General features: G+C 45.7%; 1 protein-coding gene across 1 annotated transcript in view; it reads left to right on the top strand.

The window, feature by feature from the left end:
• The window catches only part of MYL10 (myosin light chain 10), an 89,711-nt gene that overhangs the window by 70,005 nt on the left and 1,744 nt on the right, over positions 1-17,962 (top strand). The window contains exon 5 of the mRNA XM_069760058.1: positions 12,728-12,806. Within this exon, the coding sequence (XP_069616159.1) occupies positions 12,728-12,806 (79 nt within the window). The remainder of the gene's footprint in view (positions 1-12,727; positions 12,807-17,962) is intronic.

Genomic DNA, 17,962 nt, shown 5'->3' with positions numbered 1-17,962 from the left:
CGGCAAGCCGGACACAAAAATAACAACATATGCTGGTGACTATACACATATATACTGACTCCACATAGTGATGGTAAATCTATGACGCACCTGTCCAACAATGGACAAATAAATTGTAGCAAAAAAGATCATATATGAAACTGTATACCACAATGGGTTCCTAAGCAAGCTACATAGTATAGTGCATACATACAGCACCTGCGTGCAGAAGGGATGCTCATATAACATATGAATACAGTCCTAAGACTACACAACCACCATGGGTAAGGGTAATCCGATCTGGATATAAGCAGGGCCACAACAATAAAGTGTTCGAACACACCAGCAGGGCCAAATATGGGGAAAGTCACCCTAGACAAAACATAATGTGGGCACCCTAACCAGGCATGAGTGTGCGGCTAATAGCTGCATAGCGAAGGTGTCGCCAGGCACAATTGCCATAGGAACACCTGATAATTACCTCAGCGTGGGAGCCACCGATGTGTCCGGGTCCTGTGTGCACGTCCGCCCGACGCGCGTTTCGGAGCGGAAGCTCCTTCGTCAGGGGGCGTGCCGGCTGGTGAGGATGACGGGGTTTATATAGCGACGAGGTTAGTGACCGCTCGAGCGGAAGCCAGAAGTGACGCAGGCGCTACCATGGTAATCGGGGACGCCAGGCGGCGGCGGCGTCATGCATGGAAGTCACCATGGTGACCTACCATGCATGATGACGCCGCAAGCCGCCGGGAGGCGCCGACCCAGGCACGCATGCGTACGGGCAACGCTCCAGCGATCAGACCAGGCGCAATGTGGATGGTAGTAGATGTTACTGGAGACTGAAGAAATGTGTAGCCATCCAGGGGAGAGCAAAGAACAAATCACGGAATAAAAAGAATAAAAAAGAATAAAAAGGGAGGGAAAAGAAAGAGAAGGCAGAGAACAGCTAAATAGCATGTGAATATCCCCCAAACACCGTACGCGGGGTGAGACCCATTATGTCCGTGTGCGTAACTCCTGCACATATGGAAACAGCAGTATGTGATCTCGGAAACATTTAACGGGTCATACAGACCAAAACTACATCCATTTCAAACCAATTATCCATATGACAGGCCTAACGCCACCGGTAATACTAAACCCCACATACAGAACAATAAAGAATTTTTTATAAATAGAGCACCAAAGAACAAAAAACTAAACCCCACAAAAAATAAAATACAAAACCACTAAATGTAAAAACACAAACAAAAAACCAAATAAAATAGTTGTATGCAAAAAATTCTTCTGATCATCGTCTTCATGTATCTTCTGTGGTCTCCAGAGAAGAAAAAACTTGGATGCCATTATCATATCACACCATAGCTGGACACAACGAATATCTGAGAATAAAACGGTAAAATTAATAAAAATGATAAAAACAAAGAACAGGGGCGACCATACAGAAGATCGCCACCACTCGCGCCAAGTAACAGGATCATAGGAAGGGGGCAAAACTGATGGTTTCGTTTAAACCATGCGGGTGGACAGTATTTAAAGTCCACATCCATCTTGATTCGAGCCGTGCCAACCTCTGGGAGACATTTCCACCCCTGAAACCCATCTCTATCATGTCGATACCTTTCACCTTCAGACCACTGCTCTCACAATTGTGGTGTGACCTGAAATGCCTCGGTATCGTTTTTAACAAATTAGGGTCCGTAACACGTGCTGCTGCTTCAATCCCAAGAACGGGTTCCCGTACCCTTATCTTTAGCTGCCTAGTTGTAAGGCCCACGTAGATTAGTGGGCAAGGGCATACCGCATAGTAGATTACGTTCCTCGATGTGCACGTAATGGCCTTTGTGATCTTATAGCTTTTAAGTCCAGAGGAGTCTACGAAAGTGTCGTCCCTCCAGATATTACAGCATGCCACACACCCACCACAACTACGACAACCCCACCTAGGTTTATTGAGTGGATCATTTAAAAATGTTCTGGGTGGATTATCCACATAGTGGCTGCGCACTAGATGGTCGCGTATATTCTTGGACCTTCTAAAAGTAATAGGTGGACGATTGGGTAAGAGTTTGGCCAGTGTAACGTCTGTTCTAAGTATCGGCCAGGCCCGTTCCAGAGCATTTCTTATTTCTCCTGCTCTCGAATTATAGCTAGTAATAAACCTGACAACATCAGAATCGTTGCCTTCCGTACGGTTAGCGTATAGCAGTGAGTGTCTATTGCTATATTTCGCTCTGAAATATGCTCTTTTAATGGCCCGACTACTATATCCCCTGTCCTTAAAACGGCATTTGAGGTCTTTGGCCTGAATTTCAAACTCTGAGTCAGTAGAACATATCCGTCGTATGCGTAAGAACTGTCCAATAGGGACCGCCCTTATCATATGGGTCGGATGAGAAGAGGACGAGTGGAGCAGCATATTAGTAGCAGTTGGTTTTCTATAAATTGTTGTCTGTATTGTATCAGTGCAGTCTCTTTTAAGAGTCACATCAAGGAATTCAATGCTCCTTCTATTACAAGTAGCTGTGAGTCTGATGTTCAGAGAGTTGTCGTTTAATATGGACACAAATTGCATGAAGGACTCGCAACCACCCTGCCAGATGACAAGAATGTCATCTATGTAGCGCGCCCAAAGGAGGGCGCGCTCCATAGATGACGGACCATCTGAACGTAGGAGGTCCCTTTCCCACAGCCCCAGGAACAGGTTGGCATATGAGGGCGCAAAAGCCGCCCCCATTGCTGTTCCCTGGAGCTGTAGGAAATAGGACCCCCTAAACGTAAAAAAGTTGTGGGTAAGGGCGAAGTTGAGGACCTCCAAAAGAAATGCAACAAAATCCGGGGACCAATTGGATGTGGACAAAAAGAATTGAGTTGCTGCCAAGCCATCACTGTGGCGTATGCTCGTATATAAGGATTCCACATCCATGGCCCCCATGACCGTGTCCGTCCCCAATTTCAGGTCGTCAACCCTCCGTAATAGTTGATTCGTGTCCTTCAAAAAAGAAGGGAGCTCTTCCACGAGCGGTTGAAGGATCGAGTCAATCCATTTGTTTATCTGTTCGAGGTAGCTACCATTCCCCGACACAATGGGTCGTCCAGGTGGAGTGGACATATTTTTATGTGTCTTAGGAAGTAGATAGAAGGTTGGTATTGTGGGTTCTGTCACCATCAATGCCAAACACAATTCCTTAGTAATCGTCCCTTTTTCCAACCCCCTTTGAAGGATCTCCCTGAGTTGCGAACAGTAGGCGGACAAGGGGTTATAGGTTAACTTTTTGTAACAAGTGGAATTAGATAATTGACGCATAGCCTCCCTTTCGTACATGACTTTAGGCCATAACACGATGTTACCCCCCTTGTCCGCCGGCTTGATCACAACATCAGGGAGATCCCTAAGCTGTTTAAGTCGTAATCTCTCCTGCCTAGACAAATTGTCATTTTTGACAGATTGAGGAATCCGCATCAATTCCTCACTAGCCACTTTCACGAATGTCTCAATGGCACTACAACTCGATAGGGGTGGGAACTTCTTAGAACGCACTCTTATTGCTGATGGAATCATACCTCCTTCCACTGTCTGATGTTCCCTGGATAATTCCTCAAGGATTCTCAAGGCCGACTGTTCGCTTTCTGTGGGGAACAAATCATGCATACTGTTATCAAAAAAATGACGTTTAAATAATAAAGACCGGGCGAATAAATGTAAGTCCTTAATGACCGTGAAACGGTCAACACCCGCAGTCGGAGAAAATGATAAGCCCCTTTGTAACAGCGAACAGTCGGCCTGGGACAAGGGGTAGGTACTCAAATTAATTACCTTATTGTCCTCCCTTGGTACTTCAACGGTACGGGCTTTATGTCTCCTATAAGGATGATAATTTTGTCTTCTAGTTCTATTATAGGACGCTCCCGACCGTGTGACCGCAGAAGAGACTGATCCATCAGACTGTGAGCCGTACGATGAAATGGACGTATTCGATACACTTCGTGTCATAGCATGGTTTTGAACCGATGGTTTCCTCCATTGATACACATTTTGAGATTGATAGTCTTTAAGATCTCTGTTTAGTTTAGATGTCTGCATCTCACTGATGCGTTTAACAGTAGACTCCACTGCTTTGTCCATTTGTGTGTCATACTTTTTTAATTGCTCCTCTGAGCACTTATCACGTAGCTCTGATAGGACCACATCTATCTCTTTATCAAGTCCTTCCATAGTTTTCGAGTTCAGTCCAATCAGTAGCTTCATTAGGACGCCTGAACAGACACTACAGGCCTCCTCCCATTTAGTCACAAACTCAGAATCATCCACCGGAAAGGTTGGCACCACTCGAACCCGAAGGCCCCTAGGAATCATGCTCCTGGAGAGATATTTCTCCAGGAACAATCTATTCCACCAGAGTCTGGTGCGCTTTAGTAATAATTTTTTCATGGATTCAAATAAAATGTCACCACTATGATCCTGGATAGGCGCGCTGCCTGCCCCATCCTGTCCAAAGACCTGTTCGATCTGTCCCAGCCAGGATTGTTCCCTGGCCCTAAAATCCATAATACCTGCAAATAAACCTGTGCAAAACACAGAAGGAGATAACAAGATAATAAAGGTATTAAACAACAGCATAACGAAGTATCACTAGTATAATGACTCTGTTGTCAAACTATAGGATAAGTCTGCACCCGGTCGTGAAACAACCAAATCAAAGAGAGATGTGTGGAAACCACACAGAAAAACGACCAATAAGGGTATATAGTAAATATGAACAAATCTTTATTAATACAAAAATGCATAAATATGAGAACAATAAAAGGGAAAATAGATACAGATCCCTGGACTACAGTGGAACACACAGAGGGAATGGTGGCGACCGCCGCAGCTGATCGCCACTGAACAGAACAGGACGCGCACACCGGCAAGCCGGACACAAAAATAACAACATATGCTGGTGACTATACACATATATACTGACTCCACATAGTGATGGTAAATCTATGACGCACCTGTCCAACAATGGACAAATAAATTGTAGCAAAAAAGATCATATATGAAACTGTATACCACAATGGGTTCCTAAGCAAGCTACATAGTATAGTGCATACATACAGCACCTGCGTGCAGAAGGGATGCTCATATAACATATGAATACAGTCCTAAGACTACACAACCACCATGGGTAAGGGTAATCCGATCTGGATATAAGCAGGGCCACAACAATAAAGTGTTCGAACACACCAGCAGGGCCAAATATGGGGAAAGTCACCCTAGACAAAACATAATGTGGGCACCCTAACCAGGCATGAGTGTGCGGCTAATAGCTGCATAGCGAAGGTGTCGCCAGGCACAATTGCCATAGGAACACCTGATAATTACCTCAGCGTGGGAGCCACCGATGTGTCCGGGTCCTGTGTGCACGTCCGCCCGACGCGCGTTTCGGAGCGGAAGCTCCTTCGTCAGGGGGCGTGCCGGCTGGTGAGGATGACGGGGTTTATATAGCGACGAGGTTAGTGACCGCTCGAGCGGAAGCCAGAAGTGACGCAGGCGCTACCATGGTAATCGGGGACGCCAGGCGGCGGCGGCGTCATGCATGGAAGTCACCATGGTGACCTACCATGCATGATGACGCCGCAAGCCGCCGGGAGGCGCCGACCCAGGCACGCATGCGTACGGGCAACGCTCCAGCGATCAGACCAGGCGCAATGTGGATGGTAGTAGATGTTACTGGAGACTGAAGAAATGTGTAGCCATCCAGGGGAGAGCAAAGAACAAATCACGGAAAAAAAAGAATAAAAAAGAATAAAAAGGGAGGGAAAAGAAAGAGAAGGCAGAGAACAGCTAAATAGCATGTGAATATCCCCCAAACACCGTACGCGGGGTGAGACCCATTATGTCCGTGTGCGTAACTCCTGCACATATGGAAACAGCAGTATGTGATCTCGGAAACATTTAACGGGTCATACAGACCAAAACTACATCCATTTCAAACCAATTATCCATATGACAGGCCTAACGCCACCGGTAATACTAAACCCCACATACAGAACAATAAAGAATTTTTTATAAATAGAGCACCAAAGAACAAAAAACTAAACCCCACAAAAAATAAAATACAAAACCACTAAATGTAAAAACACAAACAAAAAACCAAATAAAATAGTTGTATGCAAAAAATTCTTCTGATCATCGTCTTCATGTATCTTCTGTGGTCTCCAGAGAAGAAAAAACTTGGATGCCATTATCATATCACACCATAGCTGGACACAACGAATATCTGAGAATAAAACGGTAAAATTAATAAAAATGATAAAAACAAAGAACAGGGGCGACCATACAGAAGATCGCCACCACTCGCGCCAAGTAACAGGATCATAGGAAGGGGGCAAAACTGATGGTTTCGTTTAAACCATGCGGGTGGACAGTATTTAAAGTCCACATCCATCTTGATTCGAGCCGTGCCAACCTCTGGGAGACATTTCCACCCCTGAAACCCATCTCTATCATGTCGATACCTTTCACCTTCAGACCACTGCTCTCACAATTGTGGTGTGACCTGAAATGCCTCGGTATACCTTTATTATCTTGTTATCTCCTTCTGTGTTTTGCACAGGTTTATTTGCAGGTATTATGGATTTTAGGGCCAGGGAACAATCCTGGCTGGGACAGATCGAACAGGTCTTTGGACAGGATGGGGCAGGCAGCGCGCCTATCCAGGATCATAGTGGTGACATTTTATTTGAATCCATGAAAAAATTATTACTAAAGCGCACCAGACTCTGGTGGAATAGATTGTTCCTGGAGAAATATCTCTCCAGGAGCATGATTCCTAGGGGCCTTCGGGTTCGAGTGGTGCCAACCTTTCCGGTGGATGATTCTGAGTTTGTGACTAAATGGGAGGAGGCCTGTAGTGTCTGTTCAGGCGTCCTAATGAAGCTACTGATTGGACTGAACTCGAAAACTATGGAAGGACTTGATAAAGAGATAGATGTGGTCCTATCAGAGCTACGTGATAAGTGCTCAGAGGAGCAATTAAAAAAGTATGACACACAAATGGACAAAGCAGTGGAGTCTACTGTTAAACGCATCAGTGAGATGCAGACATCTAAACTAAACAGAGATCTTAAAGACTATCAATCTCAAAATGTGTATCAATGGAGGAAACCATCGGTTCAAAACCATGCTATGACACGAAGTGTATCGAATACGTCCATTTCATCGTACGGCTCACAGTCTGATGGATCAGTCTCTTCTGCGGTCACACGGTCGGGAGCGTCCTATAATAGAACTAGAAGACAAAATTATCATCCTTATAGGAGACATAAAGCCCGTACCGTTGAAGTACCAAGGGAGGACAATAAGGTAATTAATTTGAGTACCTACCCCTTGTCCCAGGCCGACTGTTCGCTGTTACAAAGGGGCTTATCATTTTCTCCGACTGCGGGTGTTGACCGTTTCACGGTCATTAAGGACTTACATTTATTCGCCCGGTCTTTATTATTTAAACGTCATTTTTTTGATAACAGTATGCATGATTTGTTCCCCACAGAAAGCGAACAGTCGGCCTTGAGAATCCTTGAGGAATTATCCAGGGAACATCAGACAGTGGAAGGAGGTATGATTCCATCAGCAATAAGAGTGCGTTCTAAGAAGTTCCCACCCCTATCGAGTTGTAGTGCCATTGAGACATTCGTGAAAGTGGCTAGTGAGGAATTGATGCGGATTCCTCAATCTGTCAAAAATGACAATTTGTCTAGGCAGGAGAGATTACGACTTAAACAGCTTAGGGATCTCCCTGATGTTGTGATCAAGCCGGCGGACAAGGGGGGTAACATCGTGTTATGGCCTAAAGTCATGTACGAAAGGGAGGCTATGCGTCAATTATCTAATTCCACTTGTTACAAAAAGTTAACCTATAACCCCTTGTCCGCCTACTGTTCGCAACTCAGGGAGATCCTTCAAAGGGGGTTGGAAAAAGGGACGATTACTAAGGAATTGTGTTTGGCATTGATGGTGACAGAACCCACAATACCAACCTTCTATCTACTTCCTAAGACACATAAAAATATGTCCACTCCACCTGGACGACCCATTGTGTCGGGGAATGGTAGCTACCTCGAACAGATAAACAAATGGATTGACTCGATCCTTCAACCGCTCGTGGAAGAGCTCCCTTCTTTTTTGAAGGACACGAATCAACTATTACGGAGGGTTGACGACCTGAAATTGGGGACGGACACGGTCATGGGGGCCATGGATGTGGAATCCTTATATACGAGCATACGCCACAGTGATGGCTTGGCAGCAACTCAATTCTTTTTGTCCACATCCAATTGGTCCCCGGATTTTGTTGCATTTCTTTTGGAGGTCCTCAACTTCGCCCTTACCCACAACTTTTTTACGTTTAGGGGGTCCTATTTCCTACAGCTCCAGGGAACAGCAATGGGGGCGGCTTTTGCGCCCTCATATGCCAACCTGTTCCTGGGGCTGTGGGAAAGGGACCTCCTACGTTCAGATGGTCCGTCATCTATGGAGCGCGCCCTCCTTTGGGCGCGCTACATAGATGACATTCTTGTCATCTGGCAGGGTGGTTGCGAGTCCTTCATGCAATTTGTGTCCATATTAAACGACAACTCTCTGAACATCAGACTCACAGCTACTTGTAATAGAAGGAGCATTGAATTCCTTGATGTGACTCTTAAAAGAGACTGCACTGATACAATACAGACAACAATTTATAGAAAACCAACTGCTACTAATATGCTGCTCCACTCGTCCTCTTCTCATCCGACCCATATGATAAGGGCGGTCCCTATTGGACAGTTCTTACGCATACGACGGATATGTTCTACTGACTCAGAGTTTGAAATTCAGGCCAAAGACCTCAAATGCCGTTTTAAGGACAGGGGATATAGTAGTCGGGCCATTAAAAGAGCATATTTCAGAGCGAAATATAGCAATAGACACTCACTGCTATACGCTAACCGTACGGAAGGCAACGATTCTGATGTTGTCAGGTTTATTACTAGCTATAATTCGAGAGCAGGAGAAATAAGAAATGCTCTGGAACGGGCCTGGCCGATACTTAGAACAGACGTTACACTGGCCAAACTCTTACCCAATCGTCCACCTATTACTTTTAGAAGGTCCAAGAATATACGCGACCATCTAGTGCGCAGCCACTATGTGGATAATCCACCCAGAACATTTTTAAATGATCCACTCAATAAACCTAGGTGGGGTTGTCGTAGTTGTGGTGGGTGTGTGGCATGCTGTAATATCTGGAGGGACGACACTTTCGTAGACTCCTCTGGACTTAAAAGCTATAAGATCACAAAGGCCATTACGTGCACATCGAGGAACGTAATCTACTATGCGGTATGCCCTTGCCCACTAATCTACGTGGGCCTTACAACTAGGCAGCTAAAGATAAGGGTACGGGAACACGTTCTTGGGATTGAAGCAGCAGCACGTGTTACGGACCCTAATTTGTTAAAAACGATACCGAGGCATTTCAGGTCACACCACAATTGTGAGAGCAGTGGTCTGAAGGTGAAAGGTATCGACATGATAGAGATGGGTTTCAGGGGTGGAAATGTCTCCCAGAGGTTGGCACGGCTCGAATCAAGATGGATGTGGACTTTAAATACTGTCCACCCGCATGGTTTAAACGAAACCATCAGTTTTGCCCCCTTCCTATGATCCTGTTACTTGGCGCGAGTGGTGGCGATCTTCTGTATGGTCGCCCCTGTTCTTTGTTTTTATCATTTTTATTAATTTTACCGTTTTATTCTCAGATATTCGTTGTGTCCAGCTATGGTGTGATATGATAATGGCATCCAAGTTTTTTCTTCTCTGGAGACCACAGAAGATACATGAAGACGATGATCAGAAGAATTTTTTGCATACAACTATTTTATTTGGTTTTTTGTTTGTGTTTTTACATTTAGTGGTTTTGTATTTTATTTTTTGTGGGGTTTAGTTTTTTGTTCTTTGGTGCTCTATTTATAAAAAATTCTTTATTGTTCTGTATGTGGGGTTTAGTATTACCGGTGGCGTTAGGCCTGTCATATGGATAATTGGTTTGAAATGGATGTAGTTTTGGTCTGTATGACCCGTTAAATGTTTCCGAGATCACATACTGCTGTTTCCATATGTGCAGGAGTTACGCACACGGACATAATGGGTCTCACCCCGCGTACGGTGTTTGGGGGATATTCACATGCTATTTAGCTGTTCTCTGCCTTCTCTTTCTTTTCCCTCCCTTTTTATTCTTTTTTATTCTTTTTATTCCGTGATTTGTTCTTTGCTCTCCCCTGGATGGCTACACATTTCTTCAGTCTCCAGTAACATCTACTACCATCCACATTGCGCCTGGTCTGATCGCTGGAGCGTTGCCCGTACGCATGCGTGCCTGGGTCGGCGCCTCCCGGCGGCTTGCGGCGTCATCATGCATGGTAGGTCACCATGGTGACTTCCATGCATGACGCCGCCGCCGCCTGGCGTCCCCGATTACCATGGTAGCGCCTGCGTCACTTCTGGCTTCCGCTCGAGCGGTCACTAACCTCGTCGCTATATAAACCCCGTCATCCTCACCAGCCGGCACGCCCCCTGACGAAGGAGCTTCCGCTCCGAAACGCGCGTCGGGCGGACGTGCACACAGGACCCGGACACATCGGTGGCTCCCACGCTGAGGTAATTATCAGGTGTTCCTATGGCAATTGTGCCTGGCGACACCTTCGCTATGCAGCTATTAGCCGCACACTCATGCCTGGTTAGGGTGCCCACATTATGTTTTGTCTAGGGTGACTTTCCCCATATTTGGCCCTGCTGGTGTGTTCGAACACTTTATTGTTGTGGCCCTGCTTATATCCAGATCGGATTACCCTTACCCATGGTGGTTGTGTAGTCTTAGGACTGTATTCATATGTTATATGAGCATCCCTTCTGCACGCAGGTGCTGTATGTATGCACTATACTATGTAGCTTGCTTAGGAACCCATTGTGGTATACAGTTTCATATATGATCTTTTTTGCTACAATTTATTTGTCCATTGTTGGACAGGTGCGTCATAGATTTACCATCACTATGTGGAGTCAGTATATATGTGTATAGTCACCAGCATATGTTGTTATTTTTGTGTCCGGCTTGCCGGTGTGCGCGTCCTGTTCTGTTCAGTGGCGATCAGCTGCGGCGGTCGCCACCATTCCCTCTGTGTGTTCCACTGTAGTCCAGGGATCTGTATCTATTTTCCCTTTTATTGTTCTCATATTTATGCATTTTTGTATTAATAAAGATTTGTTCATATTTACTATATACCCTTATTGGTCGTTTTTCTGTGTGGTTTCCACACATCTCTCTTTGATTTGGTTGTTTCACGACCGGGTGCAGACTTATCCTATAGTTTGACAACAGAGTCATTATACTAGTGATACTTCGTTATGCTGTTGTTTAATACCTTTATTATCTTGCTTGAAAATGATGCACGGCAAGGAGCTCTACCAGCACCTTTACAGTCTATGCCCCGTCAGCGCATACGTTCGTATCCCATCTTGCGGAGGAGTTCGGGAGTATGCCCTGATGTGGCCACCGAGCGTGTACTTGACGTAATGTGAAAGCACTTAGTCAGGAATCACAAATATAAGAGGCTCAAATATTCTAAATGGGGATTTCAAAATAACCAGAAAATCATACATAAAGCCAGGAAAAAGTATGAAAAAAGAGAGTAGGAAAAGTTCAAGAAAAATATATATAAAAAGCTAAAGTTAAAATAGAAAAATAACAGTAAATACAAAACAAGCTAAAAAAAGTTCAAAGATATAATGATTTTATTAGATTGGCATTACTTTGAATTGACAGGTTAGAATAAAATGCAATGACTAAGGAAGCCCTAGTATTTAACAGGGACTGGATTTTATGTATCTTGCTGTAGAGTGTTCTCTAGACTGAAGTCTTTCAACCACTCTTCTAGGCTAGGTATAGAAAATCTTTGAAAGTAGCAAGAGGCCAAATGGGAATAGCCCATATAATTGCCCACAACTTGCTATCGATGCACATAATGTGGTACTTAAACACCTTGTGTGTGCCCAGGGTGACCCCGTGGCTCAGACAACTGGAAGCCAGTAAGCAGCGAAGACTGTGACTAGTAACACGCATTGAGCGGAGTGAAGCCAATGGCACAATTTCACCTCTATCACATAATTATCGAACTATAAATGCATGAGACACAAGTATTTTTCTCCAGTACCTTTTAATATTATGACTACAATATAATCTGATTATGCCATGTCTGTTGTGCAGTATTATTTTATATTGTTACATTATAATTATATAACAGGTTGACAGGTGATTGCTTCTGTATAATATGGCATTTTGAGAAAACATTTAACTCTATGACCTCCTTTTAAACATATATCAAAGTCCGACAAAGAAAATGTAATAATAATGATATTGCCCTCCAGGTAACAAACAGCGGCTGGAAATATTGAGTGAGACATCAATGATGGTGCTGTCTAATAAGTTCATTTCGCTCAACACCACCTGACAGCTTTTCCCTGGGTCCTGTCACTCTTTCTGTAATTTAAAGTTTGCAAGGTGCTAAAGTAGTTTATAGTTGTGTACTCTTTAGGCTGGGCCAAAAATAGGCAGAAAAGCATAATGTCAGAGATAACTGATATCTTAGGACATCTGGAGTGAGTGATAGATATGGAGCGCACTTGCATTACATTAAAATGATGTTCTATGAATTATGTCTATTTTAGGCACAGACCCAGAAGAAACCATCTTAAATGCTTTCAAGATTTTTGATCCTGATGGTAAAGGTCACATAAAAGCAGACTAGTAAGTATGCAACTTTTACTACACAATCTCGATGAATGATCAGTATTTTCTTATACTAATATGAAGCATTTAAATAAAGTAAAAACTTTGTTATTGATATTTTTGTTATCTGTATTACTAAAGGGAATCTATCAGCAAGATTTAACCTTCAAACTATTTATATGCGCATGTAGCCTTTTCAAAGACAATTTCAGCAATACCTTTATATAACCAGTCTATTCCTCCTTTCCTGAGAAATAAGTGTGTGACAAAGTCACTGGCAAAGTATTGGTGGGGAGGTATGTTTCACTAAGGGTGTTAACTTGAGTGATACCAAGGGCAGCACGGTGGCGCAGTGGTTAGCACTCCAGCCTTGCGGCGCTGGGGTCCTGAGTTCTAATCCCACCCAGGACAACATCTGCAAAGAGTTAACTCTGTGTTTGCGTGGGTTTCCTCCGGGCACTCCGGAGGTATTCTAGATTGTGAGCCCCATCGGGGACAGTGATGATAATGTGTGTAAAGCATTGCGGAATATGTTAGCGCTATATAAATATTATTATTATTACCAACCTAGGAAAAAACTCCAGCACACTAAGTGCTGACAGGGGTTAATCAGACATGTTTATGGCTAGGTTGATTGAGCAGCTGTAGAGGGGGAGGAGTCCAGAGGCCAAATACCCAACCTTCTAGAACATTCAGGGTGTGGGTGGGCCAGGAGGTGAAAGCTCTGGAAAACTGAACTTTTTGAGTTGGTTCCTGATGTGGCGGATTCCTGTAGCAACAAGGACTGTACCATATGTTATGTTTTTGTTTTCCTGTTAGGCCAGAAAGGCCAAGTTTGTTTTTGCTAATATTGCTGTCACGGCCGCCTCTCCTCTCACCGTATCTGCTGCCGGGTCCACCGCCGCTCCAGCTCATACTTACCTGCTTCGGCGCACTCCTCCTGTTCCTCCAGCTGCCGGGTCCACCGCCGTCTCCTCCGCTTCTTCTCACCCACGGCGGCGCACTCCTCCTGCAGGTGCACATCCTCTTCCTGGTTCTCGGCGGGTGCGCATGTGCACTCCTTGCTCCAGCACCTCTCTGCGCACGCACACCTCTCTTTCCTGAACTACAGGCACTCCATATCTTTTCTCTATGATCCTGGGGGGACTCTGACCCAGAAGTCCTTCAGCACATCTTGTATATAAGGTAATTCCTTCCTATGCTCTTTGCCTGTCATTTGTGTTTCTGTGACCCAGGTCCACTTATGTCTCTGCCTTGCCTCTCCAGAGTCTCTGCTTTATCCAGTTAGCCTTGCTTCACTGCCTTTCCTAGGCTTCCTTGTCCAGTCCAGTCTTCCTAGTGTGTTCCACATATTCCGTACATCTGGCGTCTCTGTCCTGTTCCGCTTCCTTGGTGTCCCCTCTTCCCAGTGCTCCCTTGGTTTCACCTGTGCTCTGCTCGTACCCATCTGTACCACGTCTTACCCCGCTCTGTCCATCCTTCACTTAGCATCTTTATTTTGTACCTCCTTCTACCTGTTTCCGGGTCCCAGCTTCTGCGGCAACAGCCTCCCTTGGGCCTGCCCCTAATGCTCCTTGTATAGGGGGTGATCTACCTGGTCAGCTCACCTTGGGAGGTTCGTTGTCGTGGATCTGCGGGTTCACTCTTAAGTTCCTTAAAACCTCACAATTGCACTGGTTTATGCAGTACTTTTAATAAACCAGTGGAAGATTTACAGAGGCAGAGTTCCTGTGTCTACCCCTATGTGCAACCCAATGAGTCACTCTACAGTGTTTGAATTCATATGCAAATTCTACTGTGAATCTGAAGCCTCTGTCCCTACAGCTCTATTCCTAGCCTATCTCCACCTCCTCCAACCTTCAGATCTTAAGCCTCATTTACATATCAATTCAAAATCTTATTTCTCAGTAACAAAGGAAAGGACTGGTCATGTTAAGGAAATGCTGGACTTGTCTTTGTAGGAGCTGCATGTGTATATAATTAGTTTTGGGGGTGATAGCCTTCTGAGAGATTCCATTTGAATGGTCACTGTTGTTTTAGCAAACTTAATTTGACATATGAATACTTGAAACTTAGTAATATGTGTTATCAGAGAGTGTATGCTTCTTTTTACACGTATGACTAACTTCTTCACCTCCCTGCCTCCTACACTTGCGATCTACTACGTAAAATAGCTAAAATCTGTCTTGGTAAAGGCAAGACAGAATGCCAGCATTATGAGGTGTAAAGGTACCGTCACATTTAGCGACGCTGCAGCGATATAGATGCAGCGCCCCAGAGACCTGGTCATTGCAGTATGACACTCTGCCACTAAGGGGAGTGATGGTACGTCTGATGGCACTGAAGGAATTCTCCTGACCAGGTATCACCAGCACACATTACACTTCACCCTCCGGCCACTAGGGGGAGCAAAAGGCTTTATTTATTGGGCCCCTCCTCACACTAGTAAAACTAGGGGTTGGATAGGAAGTTAGTCAGAAGCTGACTGGGTTGGATTCAGGCAACATCCCGTGGCAGGGGGTGTTGCAGGGAGAAGACACAGGGGGGTCCCTGTCAGGCGTGGGAACCTGGCAGGTGCCTAGCGAACAGAGCAGAACGTAATGGAGCCGCGCCTGCACCTCCTTGCGGCGGTATCCTAAGAAAGAGACAAGAAGGGAAGGATATTGTGGAACAGTGTAAACGAGATCAAGCAAAAAGGAGTACCAGTAGGAGTCGTGCCGTGAGACCGGGGCAACATCCTACTGAGGCGCGTAGCCGGTGGCCCGAACACCGCGGGAGTAACTGACTTTAGGCCTTACTTCAAACTCCGCAGGACAGTTAATTATAAGTTGGCTGTCTACCTTAAATTTCCTAAGAAGACATAGGGGGCAACAGTGGGAGAGGGGCGTCTCTAGGGTTCCGGAAGACGTCCAGGCCTTCCCGTCATACGGGTGCGTCCTAGCCATAACATATCTGGGGGACGAGAAACTAGCAACATCTGGAACTAAAGAGAGAGAGAGCTATAGAGAACAACCAACGAGAACAGCAGTTGTGAGGACTATTCCGAATGCTCAGCAGGGTAGGACTACAACACACAGGCGCTAGTGGTGGGCAACGATTTCCATCTGCGAGGGAAACTCTGGAAGTGCCCATCAGGCTGGCCGGTCTCTGATAGCCCTGTTAAACGTGCTCTGGATTGAGGATCCTGAAGTCTTCAGTAAAGAGGTAAAGAGACTGCAACCTTGTGTCCTCGTTATTGCCTGCACCTCACACCATCACCATCTACCTTACTGGGAAGCCCTGCGGACATACTTCACCTGTGGGAAGGTATACCATCCAGCTGCTATTCCATCACCCCAGTGGACCCCACAGCAGCGTCGGTCACCCTGACCGAGCACCACAGGTGGCATCACGAACCCCTGACAGACTGTACCACCTTTATTGGACGCCCCTTAGCAGGGTCGCGGACCGGGTCTAGCCACCGTGACAGCCTCAGAACCGAACCAGAGAGGCCCGGTACCGAGAACTCGTGGCCCTGTGTCTGGGGGCGATCCATAGACAACGATGCCGATCGCTGCAGCATCGCTGTTTAGGTCATTGTGTGGTCGCTGGAGAGCTGTCACACAGACAGCTCTCCAGCGACCAACGATGCTGGAGAGCTGTCACACAGACAGCTCTCCAGCGACCAACGATGCCGAAGTCCCCGGGTAACCAGGGTAAACATCGGGTTACTAAGCGCAGGGCCGCGCTTAGTAACCCGATGTTTACCCTGGTTACCATTGTAAAAGTTAAAAAAAACAAACAGTACATACTTACATTCCGGCGTCAGCTTCCCTGCACTGTGTCAGCGCCGGACGGCCGTAAAGCAGAGCACAGCAGTGACATCACCGCTGTGCTCTGCTTTACGGCCAGCCGGCGCTGACAGTCAGTGCGGGAAGCTGATGCCAGGGGACGTGACAGACACCGGAATGTGAGTATGTACTGTTTGTTTTTTTTAACTTTTACAATGGTAAACAGGGTAAACATCGGGTTACTAAGCGCAGCCCTTCGCTTAGTAACCCGATGTTTACCCTGGTTACCAGTGAAGACATCGCTGGATCGGCGTCACACACACCAATCCAGCGATGACAGCGGGTGATCAGCGACCAAAAAAAGGTCCTGATCATTCCCAGTGACCAACGATCTCCCAGCAGGGGCCTGATCGTTGGTCACTGTCACGCATAACGATTTCGTTAACAATATCGTTGCTACGTCACAAAAAGCAACGATATCGTTAACGAAATCGTTATGTGTGAAGGTACCTTTAGGCTACAGAAACAATTGAAGTCTATGGAGGGAGGGAAGGGTGAAGAGGAGTGAGGACTACTCAGCAGAGTTGAAGACATAGGCAGATCATGCTGCAGTTTTCACCAAAGTCATTTCCTGGCTCCCCTGTTCCTGGCATGGATCTGTGCTACAGTGGGCTATTAGGAGAGCTGGGACACATAGGTGACAGGGGAGTGCAAACTATGACGACACCGGCTGTGCCTATACTGTTAATAGTCAAGGACCTTTAGTGGTGCTACTGAACCTGGACTAGTTTCACTGAGTTAACTCCTCACTGGACTGGTCCTGATTAAATGATTTTATTCAAATGTTAACTTGTATAAAACGATTATATTATTACTGGAATACCAGAATAAAGGACTTGGTGTCATGCAGGCACTGTTCTTGGTCACCTGGAAGCTCCAAAATGTCTACCAAGAACAGGCTTGGTGCAAGTTACTCCACTTCCCAGACCCCAAGGGTAGCCCTGGCCTTCATCTTTTAACATCTGTCCAAGGATCTGGACTTAAACACAGTCAGCTGCTGTTAGGTGGCACAAGCTGGCAACAAGACTAGTCAGGTAGCTGGGTCAGATCCAGGAGGTACAGGACATACAAAATTGCCAAGCAAGAGTAGCATCAGTAAACTGGCCGAGGTCAGGGAACAGAGTAAATCGGGATGAAAGACCAGGTGCACAGAACAGAGGTAAAGCCTGGTAGCACAAACTGACTGGCAGTGGGAACTGAATCTCAGGGCTTAATATAGTGAACAGCCCCACCCAGCGCTGACAACAGGAAGATAAATAGGATTGATACTGTCAAGCATGACCCGTGACAAAGGTGTGCCTCCACATAGTGGCCGAAGGAGAAAACAGCACAGATGTTAAGCTT

The sequence above is a fragment of the Ranitomeya imitator genome, chromosome 3 (assembly GCF_032444005.1).
Source record: "Ranitomeya imitator isolate aRanImi1 chromosome 3, aRanImi1.pri, whole genome shotgun sequence".
Taxonomy (NCBI): Eukaryota; Metazoa; Chordata; class Amphibia; order Anura; family Dendrobatidae; genus Ranitomeya; species Ranitomeya imitator.
Note: the sequence above shows the minus strand (reverse complement) of the source record. Positions and strands in the feature narration are given on the sequence as shown.